The 23274-nt window shown below is 40.6% G+C and overlaps 2 protein-coding genes across 2 annotated transcripts in view; both read left to right on the top strand.

Moving 5' to 3' along the window:
* The window catches only part of tgfbr2l (transforming growth factor beta receptor-like), a 435413-nt gene that overhangs the window by 53041 nt on the left and 359098 nt on the right, over positions 1 to 23274 (top strand). The window lies entirely within an intron of this gene.
* The window catches only part of LOC120570489 (NACHT, LRR and PYD domains-containing protein 3-like), a 41562-nt gene that overhangs the window by 5204 nt on the left and 13084 nt on the right, over positions 1 to 23274 (top strand). Inside the window, exons 6-13 of the mRNA XM_039818873.1 lie at positions 1198 to 1276; positions 1438 to 1666; positions 1828 to 3619; positions 3712 to 3891; positions 4763 to 4930; positions 5312 to 5485; positions 6286 to 6459; positions 19172 to 19345. Coding sequence (XP_039674807.1) covers positions 1198 to 1276; positions 1438 to 1666; positions 1828 to 3619; positions 3712 to 3891; positions 4763 to 4930; positions 5312 to 5485; positions 6286 to 6459; positions 19172 to 19345 — 2970 coding nt within the window. The remainder of the gene's footprint in view (positions 1 to 1197; positions 1277 to 1437; positions 1667 to 1827; positions 3620 to 3711; positions 3892 to 4762; positions 4931 to 5311; positions 5486 to 6285; positions 6460 to 19171; positions 19346 to 23274) is intronic.

The following is a 23274-nucleotide window of genomic DNA, read 5'->3' on the forward strand; positions in this document are numbered from 1 at the left end:
ACGCAGTCAACAGCGTTGCCTTAGATTCTAGTCAGAATATCAGTCTAACCCAAATGCATACAGGTCAAGACCAGAGTACAGCGTAGTACCACTTACTGTTTCTTTAAATTTTTGGAGGGAATTGATATTTTGTTTCACGCAATGCATACTAATATAGTTTGAAAAAAAAGGCAAAGGGCAAAAGGCTAGTACAAACCAAGGATGATGTGGGGAAAATGTTAGAGACCTCAGAGAAAACAAACTCAACCACAAGGAATAACAGTTAAATTATTTATTTATAATAATCAAAACATTATTTTATAGCATTGTCATTGTCACAATGCCTGGCTCCCCCTGGCAGTCATCTTTTATCTCTGCAAATACACAAAAGGAAAGACATCAGTAATGACAATATTAATGCAGCGAGAATCACATGCATTTTAATTCAGTCAAGAACTCAAAAAAGCTACTTAGTCTTGTTTACATTTATCCATGCACTCATCAAAATAGTAACCTCATTTTACTTATGGTAATTGTTAAATGTTAAAAGTTAAATGCCAAGCACGTAGTCTTGAGTCTTACTTTAAAATGTTAATGGCCTTGATGTTCTTTCATGTGTCTGGTGACAGCGAGAGCGCGAGGAATAATATCTTGTCTCCTTCGTATAGCCCCCAGTTGGGGCTGTGCTGGACACTGCTCTCTGGGCATCGGGTCATCTGGCTCCATCACTGCGTTTATGGTTTTCCTGCGCAATGTTATGCAGAACCCCAAAGGCTAAAACAATGTTGCAGACACTTTCTGATGTGTAGAGTAAGGTCCCCACCGCTGATGCAAGACAGAGCCATCTGCCCTTAATCAATCCGATGGAGCGCTCCACCGTGGCACGTGTGCGTACGTGTACACTGTGGTACCGGCACATAAAGGTCTTCTAAAATAGCCAGATCTGCCATTGCTGATAAGGGATCAACTGATGACTTCTCCTTGTCCTGTTAAACTGATTATATGCTGCACCGCAGGTCCACACTGACTCGAAAATTTGCGTGCACAAGTTTAAACTTGACGTGAGATTTGATCGTAGCCTCCGCTCACGTCCATATTGATAAATCCTGAGCTTTGCGTGGAAATGGCCTTACGCCGGTTTTATGCTTGTTTTTTCATTGTACGTTCATTTCGTAAATGAGGGCCAATGTGAGCTAATTCTTCCTGATTCCTCCACAGAGTGGACCAGGAGAGCTCAGAGGTTCCCAGTGGTCAGTCTGCCCAGCAGCATCAAACACAACTGGACTCCATATTTATGGTCTGTACATTTACAACAACTACTTTTACATCTATTCTGTTCACAATCATCTCCATGCTGCACGTTTTAGACCAGTGGATTGTCAGACTGTCCAACATGGATCTGATGTTTGCTTCCATGATTTCAGTTTGATTTGTCATTCATATAATCTTCTGTTCCAGCTGCTGGAGGATGACATCAGCACTTTTGTGAAGAACGAGCTGAAGAAGATCCAGAAGCTTCTGAGTCCAGATTATCCAGAATGCTCAGAGAGTCAGAGGGAGGATGAGGAGGTGTTGGACGGTGAGGATGAAGAGCACAGGAAGAGCAGCATAGAGGCATTTCTGAAGATCACACTGCACTTCCTGAGGAGAATGAAGCAAGAGGAGCTGGCTGACAGTCTGCAGAGCAGTAAGAGGATTTCTCTAAAGATTTAACATGCTGGGGAAATGGGACATTAACTAATGTCTCAAGAGATGGACCAAAATATAGGCTTATTAATTTACTCATTCTCTGAGGAAATGTGAAATATGTTCTTTGACTTCTTGATCTTCTTTGTTGTGTTTATTCAGGAAGTTATCATGGACTTTGTAAGCGTAAACTCAAAACTAACCTGCAGAAGAAGTTCCAGAGTGTGTGTGAGGGGATTGCTAAAGCAGGAAACCCAACCCTTCTGAATCAGATGTTCACAGAGATCTACATCATAGAGGGAGGGACTGCAGAGGTCAATGCTGAACATGAGGTCAGACAGGTTGAAACAGCATCCAGGAAACCAGACAGACCAGAAACAACAATCAGACAAGAAGACATCTTTAAAGCCTCACCTGGAAGAGAAGAACCAATCAGAACAGTGATGACAAAGGGAGTGGCTGGCATCGGGAAAACAGTCTTAACACAGAAGTTCACTCTGGACTGGGCTGAAGACAAAGCTAACCAGGACATCCAGTTCACATTTCCATTCACTTTCAGAGAGCTGAATGTGCTGAAAGCCGAAAAGTACAGCTTGGTGGAACTTGTTGATCGCTTCTTTAGTGAAACCAAAGAAGCAGGAATCTGCAGGTTTGAAGAGGTCGTGTTCATCTTTGACGGTCTGGATGAGTGTCGACTTCCTCTGGACTTCCATAACACTGAGATCCTGACTGATGTTACAGAGTCCACCTCAGTGGATGTGCTGCTGACAAACCTCATCAGGGGGAAACTGCTTCCCTCTGCTCGCCTCTGGATAACCACACGACCTGCAGCAGCCAATCAGATCCCTCCTGAGTGTGTTGACATGGTGACAGAGGTCAGAGGGTTCACTGACCCACAGAAGGAGGAGTACTTCAGAAAGAGATTCAGCGACAAGAAGCAGGCAAGCAGAATCATCTCCCACATCAAGACATCACAAAGCCTCCACATCATGTGCCACATCCCAGTCTTCTGCTGGATCACTGCTACAGTTCTGGAGGACGTGTTGAAGACCAGAGAGGGAGGAGAGCTGCCCAAGACCCTGACTGAGATGTACATCCACTTCCTGGTGGTTCAGTCCAAACTGAAGAACATCAAGTATGATGGAGGAGCTGAGACAGATCCACACTGGAGTCCAGAGAGCAGGAAGATGATCAAGTCTCTGGGAAAATTGGCTTTTGAGCAGCTGCAGAAAGGCAACCTGATCTTCTATGAATCAGACCTGACAGAGTGTGGCATCGATATCAGAGCAGCTTCAGTGTACTCAGGAGTGTTCACACAGATCTTTAAAGAGGAGAGAGGACTGTACCAGGACAAGGTGTTCAGCTTCATCCATCTGAGTGTTCAGGAGTTTCTGGCTGCTCTTCATGTCCATCTGACATTCATCAACTCTGGAGTCAACCTGCTGGCAGAAGAACAAACAACTATCCAGTGGTCTAAAGTGTTCAGAGACAAATCAACACGTTTCTACAAGGGTGCTGTGGACAAGGCCTTACAGAGTCCAAATGGACACCTGGACTTGTTCCTCCGCTTCCTCCTGGGTCTTTCACTGCAGACCAATCAGGCTCTCCTACGAGGTCTGCTGACACAGACAGAAAGTAGCTCACAGAACAATCAGAAAACAGTCGAGTACATCAAGAAAAACATCAGTGAGAATCTTTCTGCAGAGAGAAGCATCAATCTGTTCCACTGTCTGAATGAACTGAATGATCATTCTCTAGTGGAGCAGATCCAACAGTCCCTGAGTTCAGGAAGTCTCTCCATAGATAAACTGTCTCCTGCTCAGTGGTCAGCTCTGGTCTTCATCTTACTGTCATCAGAAAAAGATCTGGACGTGTTTGACCTGAAGAAATACTCTGCTTCAGAGGAGGCTCTTCTGAGGCTTCTGCCAGTGGTCAAAGCCTCCAAAAAAGCTATGTACGTGCACACACAACTATCCAGATTAAAAGTTTATATTCATTCAGAATAAAAATCTTTTGTTTGTGAATGTATTGCTGATTCCTCTTCAGGCTGAGTGGCTGTACACTGTCAGAGAGAAGCTGTGAAGCTCTTTCCTTGGTTCTCAGTTCCCAGTCCTCTAGTCTGAGAGAGCTGGACCTGAGTAACAACGAGCTTCAGGATTCAGGAGTGAAGCAGCTGTCGGCTGGACTGAAGAGTCCAAACTGCAGACTGGAAACTCTCAGGTTAGTGTTCAGTTATGTTCTTCATATGTTAATTATTTAGTGGACTGACTAAACAAGATTAAAAGAGTTAATAAGGTTTAGAATTCCTCTAGTCTGAGAGAGCTGACTTAGGAGCATGTCAAAATTGTAATGTCTTGGTTCACAACACATAAACTTGACTTGGATATACAGTTATGTCCAAATATATTTGGACAATGACAACATTTAGTTATTTTTGTTTTGGATTTGAAATCAAACAATGATTATGTGCTTACAGTGCAGACTCTCAGCTTCAACATCATAGTATTCACAGCTATGTTGAATGGACTATGCAGAAATTATGGTTGGACCCCATATTTAAGGGGATAAGTATTTGGACAAAAGGCTATGCATCTGTTTCTTTGTGTCTGCATGTATGAGTCAGGCAGAGGTGGAAATAGTACTAGAATATTATACTCAAGTAAAAGTATTTGTACAAATTTACTTAAATTCAAGTAAAGAGTAGGTCAGTATAAATGTACTCTGAGTAAACTTTACTAAAAGGTGAACATCATCATAAACATGACCCCTTAAGTTGTATATATGTCTGATTCTGTTTTATTAATGGAGCTGGGCACACATAAAGGAGAGTCATTTCCACTCTGACAGTCATAAGTGAATGTAGAAATGCTCAGCTGTTTGCATCTGTTTGCACTCTCAATGAGAAGAACTACAAAGAAGTGCAACTTCACTGACTGGCGAGTTTCTGCAACAGAGCAAAATAACAATCAGTCATTCTCACAGACAATGTTTTACTCTGAGGTTACATCTCTCACCTTTAATCTGATATCTCCCTTATAAAAACAACCATTGTTTGTAATTGTTTTCCTATGTATTGCTGATTCCTCTTCAGGCTGAGTGTCTGTAACCTGTCGGAGAGAAGCTGTGAAGCTCTGTCCTCAGTTCTCAGCTCCCAGTCCTCTAGTCTTAGAGAGCTGGACCTGAGTAACAACAAGCTTCAGGATTCAGGAGTGAAGCAGCTGTCGGCTGGACTGAAGAGTCCACACTGCAGACTGGAAACTCTCAGGTTATTCTACCTTTTATTAAAAAAAGATTACTACCTAAGGTCTTTTTTTCTTAATTCATCTTTTATTAAATGGACTGGCTGAATATCCTTTTCAGAATGAGTGGCTGTAACCTGTCAGAGAGAAGCTGTGAAGTTCTGTCCTCATTCCTCATCTCCCAGTCCTCTAGTCTGAGAGAGCTGGACCTGAGTGACAACAACCTGCAGGTGTTTGACCTGAAGAAATACTCTGCTTCAGAGGAGGCTCTTCTGAGGCTGCTGCCAGTGGTCAAAGCCTTCAACAAAGCTCTGTACGTCCACACCAACTACCCAGATTAAATTGATTTTATATTGATTCAGAAAAAATAACTTTTGTTTGTAATTGTATTGGGGATTCCTCTTCAGGCTGAATGGCTGTAACCTGTCAAAGAGAAGCTGTGAAGCTCTGTCCTCAGTTCTCAGCTCCCAGACCTCTAGTCTGAGAGAGCTGGACCTGAGTAACAGCCAACTGCAGGATTCAGGAGTGAATCTGGTGTCGGCTGGACTTAAGAGTCCACACTGCAGACTGGAAATTCTCAGGTTAGTGTTCAGTTATTCTGAGATGTTATTTTCTTTGTATGTCAATTATTTATGTATATTAAACAAGATTAAAATGGTGAAAGAGGTTTAGAAGTCCGCTAATCTGAGAGAGCTGACTCGGGAGCTTGTCAACATTGTAATGTCTTGGTTCACAGCACATTAACTTCACTTGTATGTACAGTTAGGTCCAAATGGCAAAGTCTCTGGGGCGGAGACTTTGCCATTGTCTCTGTTTTTCTCCCTTGTCTGGTTTTACTTCCTGCCTTGTGTTTCCCGCCTTTGTGATTCTCTGCCAGATCCTGATTTGTTTCACCTGCCCTAGTGTCACCTGTCCCTTGTTACCTTGTTACCCTGTGTATTTAGTCTCTGTGCTGTCTTTGTCTGGTGGATCATTGTCAGTGTTTGCATGTTTTGTCTCGGGTTCAGTGTCTTGCATCGTGTCTTGTGTTCTGCCTTCTTGCCTTTTTTGGATTATGTTCATGTTTGCCTGCCTGCCTACTTCTGGGGGGGGGCCTACTTCCTACTTTTTGTTGTGAGATTTTGGTTAATAAATTCCTTCTACTCTTCATTTAGGTCCAAGCCTCGCTAATTCTGTGACAGATCCCTGACACTGACAGTTTGTCATAAGTAAATGTAGAAATAAAATCAATGCTCAGCTGTTTGCATCAGTGAGAAGAACTACAAAAAACAAACATTATTTTACTCTGAGGTTACGTCTTTCACCTTAAATCTGATATCTTCCTTATTAAAACAACCATTGTTTGTAATTGTTTTCTTATGTTTTGCTTATTCCTCTTCAGACTGAGTGGCTTTAATCTGTCAGAGAGAAGCTGTGAAGCTCTGTCCTCAGTTCTCAGCTCACAGTCCTCTAGTCTGAGAGAGCTGGACCTGAGTAACAACAAGCTGCAGGATTCAGGAGTGAAGCAGCTGTCGGCTGGACTGAAGAGTCCACACTGCAGACTGGAATCTCTCAGGTTAGTGTTCAGCTATTCTGAAATGTGATTTTCTTTGTATGTTAATTATTTAGTGGACTGACTAAACAAGATTAAAAGAGTGAATGAGGTTTAGAAGTCATCTATTCTGAGAGAGCTGACTCAGGAGCTTGTAAACATTGTAATGTTTTGGTTCACAGCACATAAACTTGACTTGGATATACAGTCAGGTCTATATGTAGTTGGACAACATTTTGTTATTTTGGCTCTGGATTTGAAATCAAACAATGATCATGTCCTTTATTATCCATTATGGTTGGATCCCATATTTAAGGGGACAAGTATTTGGACTAAGAGACTGATAAGAGACTGCATCTGTTCCTTTGTGTCTGCATGTATGAGTCAGACAGGAGTGGAAAGAGTACTAGAATATTGTACTCAAGTAAATGTACTGTTACTTTAAAGACATTTTACTTAAGTTAAAATACATTTGTACAAATTTAGTTAAATTGAGTAGGGCTGCACTATATGAGCAAAATATGTGATAACGTCGTTGAATATCGCGCTAAAGATATTACTTGCGATAAATAAACAGATATTAAAGTGTTTCTTACGTATGCCTTTCTGCTGGTTACATTGTTCTTCTAAAATTCTTCAAATTATTTGTTGAATTTAAAACAAACGAAAGGAAATAATTTCCAAAATTCTTCTATGGAACAAATTGAACATTGAATATAAATTGGAACCACTAAAAAAAGAATGAGTTACTTTTTAAAGTGCAGTTTTCTCTTGATTTTTTTCTTTCAGCTAACACAAAACTCACTCAGTGTCTTGCGTGTTATGTCGCAGCCTTTCTCAATTTGTACATTGCGCCAGCTGATATTGCGATGACAATAAAAAAAATTATATATTGTGCAGCCCTAACTCTGAGTACACGTTACTGCGTTACTTTTTAAAAGGTGAAAAACATCAACATGACCCCTAATTTTAACTATGCCGAGGTATAATAATGTTAAGCATAACATGATCCTTAATTTGAGTGCATTGGTGTGCAATACATAGTCAAATCAAATCAAAGAAATATTCAGACGCAGGGTTTCCTCAGTATAATAAAGTTATACGTATGGTTGATTCTGTTAATGGAGCTGGGCACACATAAAGGAGACTCCTTTCCACTTTGACAGTTAGTCATAAGTGAATGTAGAAATGATCACCTGTTTGCACTGTCAATTAGAAGAACAACAAACAAGTGCAACTTTACTGACTGGCGAGGTTCTGCAACAGAGCAAAATAACAATCAGTCATTCTCATACTGAATCACAAACAATGTTTTACTCTGAGGTTACGTCTCTCACCCATAAGGACCGACTGTGACATACGTGTCACACACTCTTTAAATGTTCTGAAAGGTTTCTCATTCAGCTTCATCCTTGATTTTAACTCATGAAACCTCTAAGTGAAACTGATGGAACATCCTGGTAGCAGTCATGTGACAGTTTGTCAATTTGTGTTTCCTTGACAACATTTCCATGGTCACAGATTTGACAGAACTAGCCAATTTCTATCTTTTTTTTTTTTTTTTTTATCTAGCCATTTTTTTGTTTCTAAGGTAAGATTCTAGTCATTTAAAGTTTCTCATGCTTGCATACAAAGTCATATATTACAATTAACCTGTTCTTTCCACATTTGTTGAACAAATTGATATAAAACAAATCCTAACGATCAGGCGTCTCATTTATAAAACTGTACATAGGATCATGGAAAGGTGAAAGGGGGAAGATAAACTGTTAAATGTTATCGTGGTTAAAATAACACTAAGCCATGATGAAATTGTTTTGTTGACAAAAAACTTTTCATCTGAGTGGATTGAGGAGTCCAAGCGGTTTTTGTTTGATGTAAGCCCGAATACCACGCTACGCTGTATCGCACACAAAGGCCCACAGAAGGACGTGAATAATATCAAGGCCTGTCTGAAGGTTCTAAATGAGTGTGGTGAAAATATTCTGCAGTTTGTTTCACATTACTTGGATGAACTGCCACCAGTCAGGTTTGGTAATATGGACGCCTTGGTGTTGCATAGCCGAGTGGAGCAGCTGAGCCAAGAAGCCTGGCCTGAGGAGGGCATTGTTAATACAGGCAGAAGTAAGTGAGAACTTTTGGGCGATTGTTGCAGCCATGGACTGCCGAGTGACAGTGGAAACGCACATCGTATACGACGCTGGAACTGCCAGCACCGCAGGAGAGTGGGTGCAGGAGCTAGCAGGCCCTGTTTGAAAGGAGGAATCAACAACATCTCCCACAAGGAAGCTTCGTCTCCTGGGTCTGGACACCGGGATCGCCAGCACCTCTCGCTGGGGGGTGAAGGGACTGGTGGGCTCCGCTCAACAACAGGAACTCCTGGATGTAGCAGTAACATTGCCATGATCACAACTACAGGAAAAAAGTCCGGGGTCCCTTAAAGTGACTGTGCCATGGAAACCCCAAAACAAGCAAGCTCACTTGAAACGTGAGCAGAGGAATGTGATAATAATTGGAACCGGTACTGAGAACAACATTGGATTGGTGAAAACAAAGCTATTGCATGTGTTTGCCACTAGGTTTTCTCCCACTCTGGATGCAGACATGCTACGTGGCTATTTATCTGAGAAATTGGAGACTGGAACAGTGACGTGTCGAAAGATTGAGTCGGCCCGCAGCACGTACGGCTCATTTCACATCACCGTTGAACGTAACAATGTGACTGATATGTACGACCCAAAACTCCAGCCCGACAGGACTTATGTTCGCTGCTATTATGAGGCCCGTGGCCCCAAGGTCTCTGGTAATGAGGGTGGGGTTGAACTGGATGGCCATGGTACACCTGCAGCTCTCCACGAGAGCTAGTCTGCATAGTAGCTGCTATGATATGAATTAGCCTATATGAGCATCTGTGTCGTGTCTTATAATGCGCGTGTTGGTCAGAATGAAACTGATAAATCACGCTGTGTTGTTGTGGACAAATTGATGGAGAGTTGTGACATTTTGTGTGTCTAGGAGAGGTTCCTGGCTAAAGAAGACCTGAAAGGACTAAAATCTATACATAAGGACTTTCATGGGGCGGGTGAATCAACAACTGACCTAAGTGCTAAAGTTGTCCGGGGGAGAATTTCAGGGGGGGGTAGCCACGATGTGGAATAAAGAATATGACCAGTTGGTTAATATTATACGATTGGGAGTTGACTGGACTATTGGGCTTGAGCTGTGTTGTAATGATAAGAAGATAATATTTTTTAATGTCTATACATATGAGTGCATACAAAATGAGGATGAGTTAGAAAAAGTAGATTTGCATTTATCATGTCTTTTATTCAGGACAATTCTTCGGGGTTTTACATTTTTTTTTTATAAATACATACACATATGTACACAGACGTGTACACATAAATTCATCACACGCATATACACACACGTATACACATACAAAGATAAATAAAATGACAATGACAAAAAAAAAAAAAAACAACTAGGGGGTTGGTTTAGTCTTTATTTATCTTACGCTTGTTATTATGTTGTAGTAAGTTGTGATGCACATGAATGCAAACTACATATTTCATTGAGATACAACACTTTAATTTGTTAACTATATCATCTGTTGTCTTTAGGACATGGTTGCTAAGAAAGGTGACCATATTAAATTATACTCATCTAGAGAGTCTACTACATTCATGAAGATTACTCTTTCAAGTTTAGCTATTTTCAACAGTGCATCTATCCAGTCTTGAATCTGTGGAACACTGCTTTCTCTCAATTTACAAAAAAACAAAACAGAAAAGGCTACCAACATCCATTTATTGTGATGTTGATTAGGCAATCTTGATGGATCCCCTATTATACCAAGTACAGGTTCAGGTTGGATACAGATTTTTGTCACGTCAGATTTTTCTGAAAAGTTCAAACCTAAAATTTTGTTAAAATTTTATTAGTTTAAGGTTGGACTACTGTACTGCTCTTTATGTTGGTCTGAATCAAACCTCCATCTTACAACTTCAACTTGTGCAAATTGCTGCTGCTCGCTTTTTAACAAATACATGTGGATGTGCACACAACACTCCTGTCTCTACACCCTACGTTGGCTCCCTGTGCATTTTAGAATCGATTTTATTGTTTGTTATCAAGGCCTTTAATGGCCTGGGCCCGGAGTATTTGTCGGAAATTTTAACACTGCGTGAGCACAACCGGTCATTGTGGTCAAATCAACTAGTTTTAGAAGTCCCAAGTTACCCCCTGATATTCACACTATTACAGTTGTAGCTCTTTTTAGGTCCAAACTCAATTAGACTGGCTTTTAATAAGTAGACGTGGTGGGACAATTTCATTCTCCTCCTGTTTCTTTTCGGATTTTACTGTTTTCTATGTTTCATTTTTTTGTTGTATGATATGTTGTTATATTCTTGGTTTCTGATGTGAAGCACTTTTGATACCTGCTGGTTACTGTAAAGTGCTATATAAATAAATGTTGATTGATTTAATGCAGTTTTGTTCAGACAGCGGATTGATTTTATCTAGTAAGGTACTGTTGCCAAATGATAGCAGGGTGTAGGCAGGGTTTTAAAGTATTAAAAGGTAGTAAATCAAATTAGTAAAAATTAAGGCCATTAAAAGGTATTAAAAAGTATTAATTGTCATTTTACGAGGTATTAACTTTTTGAATAATTTTTTTTCAAACTATGAATTTGTTTCATTATGTCTATTTAAGTTGATCTTTTAAAGTTCGTTTTGATATTATATCCTATCCCGCATTGGGTGATAGCCTATTTTAGCCTGACAATCCAGACCCACATCAAGATGTTGGGTCTGGGTTCACACTATTGGCAGCGTTCAATCCGAAGGGCGGGTAAACGGTTGTCTTTCAAATTAGAATGCTTAAACCAAGGAGAACAACGAAGAAGATAACGGAGCTAGTTAATAGATTAAACTTTTGCTGTATCCGGTCGGCGAAACTCTGAACACATCTTCCTTTTTTAAGAATTACTTCAATGCCGTTCTTTCTTTTCACAAAGAAAAGATTAACTCCAAGTCTTCCAAAGCCGATTCCAAAGACCGCTGTCAGCCAGCAGCAGCTCTGCTTTGTTTAAAAGTTGTTTGTATCCCACAAAGATGAACAGAGATCCTGAGTGGTGCATCACACAGATGAAAAGTATAGTGCAAACATTCCCCCAGGGCAGACAGTTGGCAGGTGGCATCTCAGCATGGTAAGAAAATATTGTATAGGGACATTAGAAGTGGATAGGTTTCAGATTGATTAAGGACATGTTTTAGCGTTCTCAGTGTGCAAGGTGGCTTTGTGCATTCTCTTAACAGTGTGGAAGTGTCATTACTTTTACGTAAATAATTTATTTGAACAAGTTCTGAAAAAATATGCTATCTACTCCTAGCTCTCGATGTAGATACTGTGTGGGTCTGTTGAACGTCAAAAAGTAAAGATACCTGAAAACAGTGTGTAGATTCTTTTTAGCATTTCACATTACACTTTAAGTCACTATGACCACTACTACTACGGTCAGAAACATTGATTGTGCCAAAATATGAACAATAACGTCGCTGTCAATGGGCTTATCTGCTAATGTTAGCTACCGACCTTTACCTTAAAACCATCCAGCAAATAGACGGTGCCGTTACCTGAAACTGGTGATTTAACGTCACCGCTCATTTTATACACGGGTTAACAAAAAAAAAAAACGCTGAGTGAACATTACTAGCTACGTTTTTCATGTTGGTTTTGATCGGTATGCACCCGTCGTGGGGAAGAAAAAGCAATTTTCAAAATTGAAGCACTTACCATGAGATCACAGGTTAAGTTAGTTTCAAATGGTTATAATGGCATGACAAGGTCAAACGGTGAATGCTTCTTTGCTTGTCTGTGTGTATGTCTGTTTTGTTGTATTTCACTTGCCTCACTTCACTTGTACTCATTTGGGTGTCTGTATATACAGAAGAAGGTTCACTTAGTTTTAAGTGGTTATAATGGCATCAGTGAATGCTTGTTTCTTTGAACTGCTTTAATTTATCATTTTATTTCATCTATTAATTTTATTCAATAGGTGGAATAAATGCAATCTATTCAGTTGACTTTCCCTATCTGCATTGTTCTGTTGGCTAAGAGGGTGTAGTTTCATAAATCTCAAACTCTGTTTAATGGTTAGAAACGTGTTGCCATATAAACCTGTAACTCAATGGCGTGTTGGTTTTAAAAAATATTGAGAAGGTATTAAAAATGGTATTAAAAGGTATTGAATTTACCTCCAGGATTTCTGTATATACCCTGGATAGTTATATTTATATCAGTCTTCTTTCTGGCTAGACCACTGCCTTTGTACAGTGGATGCCCATGACTCCATCAATATGATGAAGATTGATTATGATTTAGTTACTACGGAACATATACCCTTTCTCATGGTGTTGAACACAGGCAATTTACCAGTGTTGTTGCCTGTGGAGAATGGCATTGATCTAAGGAAAATAAATTGGTCAAAATGGTCCAAGAAAGATCTTAAATATGTCAATCATTCTGATGCTTTGCTGGGTAATATTATGGTCCCAAAAGATACCTTATTGTGTCAGGATATGAACTGTAAGAATGTACAACACTGTAAGGATTTATGTTCCCTGTATAAAGCTATTGTGGAGTCTCTCGGTATCTCGAGAAGGCCTCTATATAAAAATAATACTAATAATAAAAAATTGTCTTTGACAAGGCTCCAGTTACAAAGACTTTCATTCGGACATATAAAAACAAGACATGGGGTGTTGAGGTATCAGCTGACTGTGGTGTTCATTTTGTGCTATTCAATATGGTTATTGCAGATGGGATGATGGATTTCTTGTAGATGTTATTTCAGGCCAATGGTACCCTAAAACGCCTGCCTGATGGTAATAGCTGGAAGAAGTGATGGAGGGGGTGAGAGGGGTCCTCTGTGATCAGGTTGGCTTTCCTGATCACTGAGCGGCTGTACAGCTCAGATAGGGGGGGTATGGGGTGAGCCAGTTATTTTGGCAGCGTGATTCACTATGCGTGAAAGTCTTGTTTTGTGTTTGATGGTGAGTTGGTTGTACCAGGAAGAGATATTGAAAGTGAGAACTAATTCAATTCATCCAAACATAGGACAAAAGTGTGGAATGCTAAGCCAGGTTGAAAGGATCATGTAGAAGAGATCCATGCAGAGGCCAGAAATGCTTTTAAAACATGGGCTGAGTCAGGCAAAAGCAGGCATGGTTCCTATTTTGAAAATAAGAAATACACTAATGCTAGATTTAAATATGCACTTCGCTATATTAAAAGAAATGAAAACACTGTAAGGTCAGATTCACTGGCATGGAAGCTGCAAAAAAATAATGTTAATGACTTCTGGAAAGAAATAAAAACTATTTATAATTGCAAGACATATCTTCCATCTAATATAGATGATGTGAGTGGTCCTGATGAACTTTCACAGTTATGGCAGAAACAATATTATGAACTGTTAAACTGTGTAAAAAGTAATCTGTTTGTAGTGGATAATGTAGAGTTTAATGATGATGTTGTTGTCACTTCTGCTGAAGTCCATGAAGCAATATTTAATTTAAGAGATAATTAGATTAGATTCAACTTTATTGTCATTGTGCAGAGTACAAGTACAAAGACAACAAAATGCAGTTTGCGTCCAACCAGAAGTGGAAAAAAAGTAGAAAAGTGCAACGTGATATTCATGTATAGACAGGTGGTGCATGAACAGCATTCTCAGGTGTTGCTATTGTCAAGGTGGGACGGGGCAGAGTGAAGTGCCATAGAGATGGCATCCTCTGTGTTCCCATTCTGATGGTAGGCAAATTGGAAGGGGTCCAGTGAGGGTGGTAAGCAGGTCTTGAGATGGGACAGGACCAGCCTCTCGAAGCACTTCGTAATGATTTGGTTGAGTGCAACTGGACGGAAGTCATGAAGGCTTGTTGCAGTGGAGTGTTTTGACACCGGCACGATTGAGGTGGTTTTAAAGCACGCAGGGACAGCTGCTTGGGCTAGTGACAGATTAAATATGTCAGTGCAAACCTCAGTCAGCTGCACAGCACAGGCCTTTCATGCATTAATCCTACTCAGTACCACACACACATCGGTTGTGGAGAGTGTGAGGGGCTGATGATCTGCAGAGACCACAGCCTTGATGGCCACCTCCTTGTCTCTATCAAAGCGGCCATAGAAGTGGTTCAGCTCATCAGACAAGGAGGTGTTGTGACAGGTGGGGTGGAGTTAGTAGCTTTGTAGTCTGTGATGGCCTGGATGCCTTGCCACACGCGTCGGGGGTCAGAGTTGTTCTTGAAGTAATCCTTAATCCTTAGCTTGTGGTTGTGCTTGGCCTTTTTTATGCCCCTATTCAGGTTAGCCCTGAATAGGGGGTCCATGGGCATGCTCCCCTGTAAGAAAATATTGTCCATTTTAACGTTTAAATGCATCAATCTGGTGCATTTTGAAAATAAATTCATCCTTATCCTTTAATAAATTGTCTATTTATTTTACCACCTTCCACTGCGAGGCACTTGCTTTTATCTGACACAGTCATAATAAGATAGGACTCTGCCAACTCTGCTTTCTTCTGACTTTCGGTACCGCTATGATGCCAGGCGAGGGGTACGGACATGTTGAGTTCAGATTGACGTGGAATGTCAGAATTTCTGGATTCCCAGTCGGAAACTATATGTCTATGGCATAGACTGAATGAAACAGGTCTATGGTCGGAAATGTCAACTCTGAAAGATATAACGTTATTTGCTCTGTGAAAGACATTGACAAAGACGAAAACTAAGGACATTTACTCGATAATTTTATTTTAGTTAGTTTTGCAAACAGACATAATTTTAGTTTAGTTATTTTTTTGTAATGCCTTATTTTTATTTCAGTTAACGACAACGTTTTTTCCCCACTTAGTTTTTGTTATTTCGTTCGTTTTTGTTAACGATTATAACCTTGGAGAGGTGATCTGAGTGTCCTAGGTGGGGGATGGAAGCAGCTTTGTATGCATCAGCCATATTTGTGTAAACTTGGTGAAATATTTTTTCCTCTTGTGGGGCATGATACATTTTGATGAAATTTAGGCAGTACGGTCTTTAAATTTGAGTGGTTGAAGTCTCCCACGACAATTTTAGGCTGCCTCGGGATGCAAAGTTTGTTGTTTACGGATAGCAGAATGCAGTTTTTTCATGGCAATTTTAGCATTAGCAAACCGTGGTATGTAGGCTGCTGTTACTACAGTTGATGTAAACTCTCTGGGCAAATAGAAAGGTCTACACTTAACCATGAGATACTCAAGGTTAGCTGAGCAGTGACTCTTGGTGATGGTGGTGTCCGTCCACCACGTTTTGTTTACTTAAATGCACAAACCCCCAACTCATGTCTTCTCGCAGTCATCAGCTGCTCTGTCCGCACTGAGGAGGCAGCATCCAGCTAGCTTGATAGCACTGTTGGGTATTCCACTGTTAAGCCAAGTTTCTGTACAAATCATGATGTTGCACTCCATAATCATTCTGTGTGTGGTGATCTGCAGCCACAGTTCATCCATTTTGTTCACCAGTGAGCAAGCATTGGCGAGGAAAAGGCTTGTAAAGGCGAGTCGATGTGGAGTTAGCTTTAGCCCCGCTCAAATTTCACCACGTGACCCCCTGGGGCAACGTTTGCGTGTCCGTCTGAGGAGCCCTCCAGTCGGTGTGGGGATTGTTAGGCTGGGCTGTCCAGATCCAAGAGCAGACACAGAGAAAAAGGTCGGAACAGGTATTGAGGTTTATTGAACACAATGAGTAATGACGGTGCTTGAAATCCTCTGGGGCTGAGAGCAGGCAGACAGGTGAGAGGCATGTCCAACAAAAAAAAAAAAGTTGGCTCAGGCAGGCAGACTGTGCTTCCAAGGCTGAAGCAGGAATCACTTGGGTGAACGGATGATCTGGCAGAGACTGGTTGGAAGGCGGTTTTTAATATGTATATGAATGATTGATGACCTGTCGAGCACGAGTGTGACATCATGGGAGTGCTGTAACTGTTTATACTTGCGCGTGGTGGTCGCGACACTAGTTGCAGTCTTCTCCTGAACAGAGTTGGCGCTAATGAGGAAAGGCTACAGACTTTGCTATTTCTATGGACAAGAAGAAAGAAGAAGAGAAGAAAAAGGTAAATGGCAGAACTGGCAGCAGCATTGACGTCAATGCTTCAATTTGATTCAATTACCTACTTTGTCGGATTAAGCCTTTCATTCACCATAAAAGAACTCATCTTATCCCAGTAAGTTCACAAGAGAGACTTGCAGTCACTCTGAGAGTCCTGGCATTCGGTTGCCCAGGAGCTCGTTCATGCTTCCTGTTTCCGCTTTGTCACGTGCCGCTGAAAAAAATAGGGGTGCGTGCCCTCTGGTCGCGCACTCAAAATCCTGGCACGCCAGTGAGATCTGCGTCATTTTGACATCACATTGGCACATGCCAGCTCGGCTGCGGGGACTGTAAAGCAGCCTTAATTAATCACCTTATGTACGCAGATGATTTCCTGCATTTTTGCCCTTATAGTGCTGGTCTCCAACAGCTTCTGAGAATATGCACACAGTATGGTGATGATTTTGATATAAAATACAATGCTAAAAAGAGTAAGATCATGATTAACAGAAGTAGAGTATGGAGGATATATTTATTCATAATTAAAATTGAAAGTCCAAAGAGAAAACAAAGCAAGATCAAATTAAAAACATTATTTTACTACGCTACTAGGAAAAATCATGCCATAATTAAATTTAGAAAAGAACAAGGAAAGTGAGAAATCAAAGTTGAAATGTAAAATTATTTATCTTTAGAATTTTACATTTGGCAATTGCCCTTTGACATTTTAAGATTCAGCTTTTCCATTTGGATTTAACATTTGGCTTTTCCATTTGGATTCAACATTTGGCATTTTCATTTGGCTTTTCAATTTGGACTTGACAGATGTCAAAAGCGTTGTAAATGAGGAGGCGTGGCCCAAAGGCTGGTGGGAGAATGTGAAACGAAAGGGGTTCAGAGGCACCTTATGAACAGCAGGGGGAGCTGACTGCTGGGAAGCACACTGAGTTGAGGAGCATCTCGCTGCAGCCTGCAGGAAGGCGGCGCATGACATCTAGCCAGCCTGGTAGCGAAGCTGAAATAGCCTCTTATTTCACATTAGATGATAAAACTGATGATGTAGGCTAAACACAAACATTTCATGCAACCACAGTGAAGTTTTCATGTAGTTACTGTAATTGGGCCCGTGTACTTTTTTGTTCATTTGATTTCCGATTTTTGAAGCAATATCCAAATTTGAAAAATTTGTCATTTCAAACCTTGTTAATATTGATGACAATGTGTTCAAATGGAAAAAGTTAAGTGCAACGATTGCGCGAGAGCTTAACGGCTGTATTTCCAGACTTTGACATTTTTTGATATATGCACAGTTTTTAAGACCGATATTTAGTTATTAAGGCTACACTGTGTTCTGCCGTTATCTAATGGTAGGGTATTTGATGCTATCCTGTATTCCATGCAGTTGGGCCATCGCCTCCTCCAGCGCTCCATAGCGGACAATGTGACGTGAGACAGCGCCGATTAAATACTAAGAACTAATTTTTATTTAAGATTTGAGTTGGAGGAAAAGAAAAGAACACTGCTGGATTTACTCTTCATGATAACGTGGATGATATGGAGTGAAAAAATGTGTGTGAGGCATCAATACTTGTGAGTGTTATTCCCACATTTACTTTCTGCAGTCTGACTTCAGTTCACCACCTCACAATTTGCGTCGCCAATTCCCATTGTCTCCAAAATGTGCGTACGCATGGGTCAGAGTTTGCGTGGAGGACCGCACATTCTCCCGTCAAGTTTGTTTTTCTAAATCACAACCTTTGCGTGGGAAGTGGCGTACGCACATTATCAGCCCTGTTTTGTGCATACGCCATGTTTATAAACCAGACCCCTGCTACGTTAATTTAGCAGATTCAATAATATTGAGCTAACATATTTTGTATTCTGTATTGTTCAACCAAATGTAAACAAAAAATCATGTCAAATTAATAATTTTTTGTAAATATGTATTAGGAAACAAGATTTTACTGCCCTATATCCTTCATATTATAATGTAATTTTAATTTTCTTTTAGTCTTGCCCAGAGAGGCAGAGGATCTGTTGATTAATGGGTGGGGAAAGAGGAAAGCATTGCCATTGGCAACTGGTATGACAACATATGTGTAACCCTGATCTCATACTACTGTACTACCTCACGACAAAGCTTGTTGCTGGAGCAGGTCAGACAAAGTATTTATGGAAGTAAAAAGGCCACCCATAGTCAAGGAGTACAACTCACTCATGGGGGGGGGGGCATTGATGCATTTTTGATGGATCTAAAAAAACGATTTTGATGTCAAAGTTCAGAAGTAAAGTTATAATGTTGACATATGTTGTAAAACAGCAAATTAGAAGACAAGTCTGTGCAAACTAAGCAAAAAGACAAGCTGATAATAGGGAAATGAGGAAAAAAGTTACTCTAAACGCCCAATGAGACATATGTCACATTTGAGATCTCTGACACTACAGGGGGTTATTTAAAAGAAAATCTCAGAAATGTGTTCTATGTGGTCCATTTAACCTGTGTTATGCCCCCCATAATTTTCCTTCAAGGGGGAATAGGTCCGGGTTGTTATGTGTTAAATCGTGTGTCTGTTTGTAATTGTTTTCTTATGTTTTTCTGATTCCTCTTCAGGCTGAGTGGCTGTAACCTGTCAGAGAGAAGCTGTGAAGCTCTGTCCTCAGTTCTCAGCTCCCAGTCCTCTAGTCTTAGAGAGCTGGACCTGAGTAACAACAGCCTGCAGGATTTAGGAGTGAAGCAGCTGTCGGCTGGACTGAAGAGTCCACACTGCAGACTGAAAACTCTCAGGTTATTCTACCTTTTATTAAAACAAGATTACTACCTAAGCTCTTTTTGTAATTTATCAATTATTAAATGGACTGGCTGAATATCCTTTTCAGGTTGAGTGGCTGTAACCTGTCAGAGAGAAGCTGTGAAGCTCTCTTCTCATTCCTCATCTCCCAGTCCTCTAGTCTGAGAGAGCTGGACCTGAGTAACAACAACCTGCAGGTGTTTGACCTGAAGAAATACTCTGCTTCAGAGGAGGCTCTTCTGAGGCTGCTGCCACTGGTCAAAGCCTTCAACAAAGCTCTGTATGTGCACACACAACTATCCAGATTAAATGGAGTTTATATTCATTCAGAAAAAATAACTATTCTTTGTAATTGCATTGCTGATTCCTCTTTAGACTGAGTGGCTGTAAGCTGTCAGAGAGAAGCTGTGAAGCTCTGTCCTCAATTCTCACATCCGAGTCCTCTAGTCTGAGAGAGCTGGACCTGAGTAACAACGAGCTGCAGGATTCAGGAGTGAAGCAGCTGTCGGCTGGACTGAAGAGTCCACACTGCAGACTGGAATCTCTCAGGTTAGTGTTCAGCTATTCTAAGATGTGATTTTCTTTGTATGTTAATTATTTAGTGTACTGACTAAACCAGATTTAAAGACTGAATGAGGTTTAGAAGACCACTAGTCTGAGAGAGCTGACTCAGGAGCTTGTCAACATTGTAATGTCTTGTTTCACAGCACATAAACCTGACTTGGATATATATATTGGGTTTAAAAGAGTCACAGAAAACCTAATGTGACCCCTCTGTCACAATAAGAAAAATTATAATGATCTGGGGTCTCATTTATAAAACTGTATGTAGGATCCTTACTAAAAGTATACGTAGGCCCAAAAGCCCAAAATGGCATACGCCAAAAACAATTCAGATTTATAAAACCGTGCACATGAAAATCTGTAAGCAATGTTCCCTTGATAAATTACAGATTATCCACAAGTGTACATACGTGAATCAGCCTCTCACACCGCCCTGTACACGCCCATTTTTAACCATAAATAGTCAATACAAAGCACCTCAGGAATGCTGATAAGTATGTTAATTACCCTGGCAGTTGTTCTTTCGTTACGCCGAATCATGACAAATCATCCGAAACATGACGACTGGTGGAGAAAAAGCAAAAAACTTCTCAGACGTTCAGCAATTGCTGCAAATTGAATCATAATTTCGGCCTGTTCTCGCACACTGTAGGGAAACCTGATCTATAGACTACCTACATTACCGGTCAAAAGTTTTAGAACACCCCAATTTTTCCAGGTTTTAATTGAAATTCATGCAGTTCAATGTCTTATTGTACTCTGAAATGAAAGAATAGAACAAATGAACAATTTAAGTTAAAAAAGAAATCATGGAATCAAGTTATAAACCTAAATGTATTCAACATTTTTGACTCATAAAAGTAGCCCCCTTTGGCAGATATAACAGCTGAACACACTCCTGGCATTCTTTCTACAATGGAAATCAAATATTCTTCAGAAAGTTCTTCCCAACTCTGTTGCAGAAGTTCCCATACATGTGTGGCACTTGTAGGTTGCTTTGCTTTCACTTTTCTGTCCAGTTCATCCCAAACCAGCTCAATGGGGTTTAAGTCTGGTGACTGTGCTGGCCACTCCATGTTTTTAAGCTTACCATCTGGTTCTTTTTTGCTGAGGTAGTTCTGACATAGCTTGGACTTATGTTTTGGGTCATTATTTTGCTGTAGGATGAACGCCTGACCAACTAGGCGCATACCAGAGGGTACAGCATGGCGCTGCAAAATGCTGTGGTAGCCGTTTTGGTTCAGGGTGCCTTTCACTCTGTACAAATCACAGACCGTGAATCCTGTAAAACATACCCAGACCATCATGCTTCCTCCTCCATGTTTGACAGTTGATGTGACACACTGAGGAACCATCCTTTCGCCTACTCAACAAAGATTTCAAATTTTGATTCATCAGTCCATAACACCTTCTTTCAGTCTTCAGTAGTCCATTGACGATGTTTCTTGGCCCAGGCCCTGAATCAGGCTCAAAGTCTTCTCTTTACAGCTGAAACTGAGACTTGCTTATTATGACCAGTATTAACCTGTGCTTGAAGCTGTTGTCCTGTGAGCCGCCTATCACGCAAGCTGTTGACCCTCAGAAACTTGTCTTCTGATTCTGTTGTGGCTTTGGGTCTGCCTGACCTCTTCCTGTCAGAGTTTCCCCCAGTTTCTAAGTGCCTTTTGATGGTGAAGAATACTGTACTCACTGACACCTTGACTTTCTTCGCAATTTCTCTGTAGGAAAGAACATTCTTAAGTGTTATGATGGTCTGTCTCTCTTCCATTGTTAATTGCCTTTTTCCTGCCATTTTTATAGCAACACACTACTTTCTGCATTATAATACTGTTCAAATAATGCTCACGAGGGTACGGTACCACAGTGTGTTCCAACAGTACTTTTATACAAACAGAGGGGGTTGTAAGTAATCCAGACAAGTTGGAACACCTGTGGGAATTGGTAGCACCAACTTTCAAAGCTTGATCAACCTCCATTGCTGCAGAACAGCTTCACGTTGTTAACCCATTTCTTGTTCCCTGAAATAGGCCTTTTTGTAAAATACTGAGATGTACATTATTTTTCAGTTTTGGGTAACCTTACTTTTTTGTTAACCTCAGGCTGTTCACCACTTACCTTTGTACCATTTCAAGCTATTCATTGGACTTAAACTGCTAAGATTTCAATAAAAAACTAAAACAATTGGGGTGTTCTAAAACTTTTGACCGGTAGTGTGTATATATATTACTCGTAATAATACTGTCCAAAACGGTAGACATTTCGGCACTCGGGGATAGCTTTGATATACCAGACCTATATGATAAGATTTAACAGAACTATATATTATATCCAAAAAAGCCTTAGTGATAAAGTTGAAGATTATTTATAACATTTATAAAAAAAAGCAATTATCTGTCGGCCATTTCCCTCTGGAAACAACCGGTTTCCCCGAGATTGGGGAGTACCTGTATTTGGACCGGGATGGACCGGGATGGCAAGGTTCCGGCATGTTGACCTCTCTACTGGACCCAATTCAGTACATAGATCCAAGAGCACAGCTTTAGGGATTTTAAATCGGCATAATAGCCAGTCATCGTCATGGTCCCTGAAGTCTATTTCTCTCCTGATACTTCCATTGGGGGTTAGTCCTCCTGCAGTGCCAGCAGTGCCATCATGCAGCATTACGTACAGGGGTCACCGCAGTATTTATACAGTATGTTAACAACAATTTTTGATTGTTAACACCTTGCCAAAATCACAGCATTAACTAGTGGTTTCCCCCACCCAGAGATACAATTTGAAGAGGAAAGTCTAATAGGCACTTTTCTTCATGGTGGTTTTGTCACGAACATTATTGAAGTTTGGACCAATAACAAGGACATTAAGTGTAACGACTGTATTTTAAGACTTTGACATTGGATGATATATGCACAGTATTAATAGGCTACACTGTGTTCTGCAGTTATCTAATGCTAGGGGATTTGATGCTATCCTGTATTTCATGGAGTCGGGCCATCCTCTCTTCCCGCTCTCCATAGTGGACAATGTGACGGTGAGACAGCGCCAGTTAAATATTAAGAACAAATTTTTATTTAAGATTTGAGTTGGAGGTGTTTATGGAACAAGTATCACTCAGTACATGCCGAATAACACTGCAGGATTTAATATTCATGATAACGTGTAGGATATGGAGTTAAAAAATGTGCGTGATACATCAATACTTGAAAATATTACAAGTAATCATTATTCCCACATTTACTTTCTGCTGTCTGACTTCAGTTCACCACCTCACCATCTGCATCGCCAATTCCCATTTTCTTCAAAATGTGTGTACGCATGGGTCAGAGTTTGCGTGGAGGACCGCACATTCATACGCAACGTT

The sequence above is a fragment of the Perca fluviatilis genome, chromosome 12 (genome assembly GCF_010015445.1).
Source record: "Perca fluviatilis chromosome 12, GENO_Pfluv_1.0, whole genome shotgun sequence".
Classification (NCBI taxonomy): domain Eukaryota; kingdom Metazoa; phylum Chordata; class Actinopteri; order Perciformes; family Percidae; genus Perca; species Perca fluviatilis.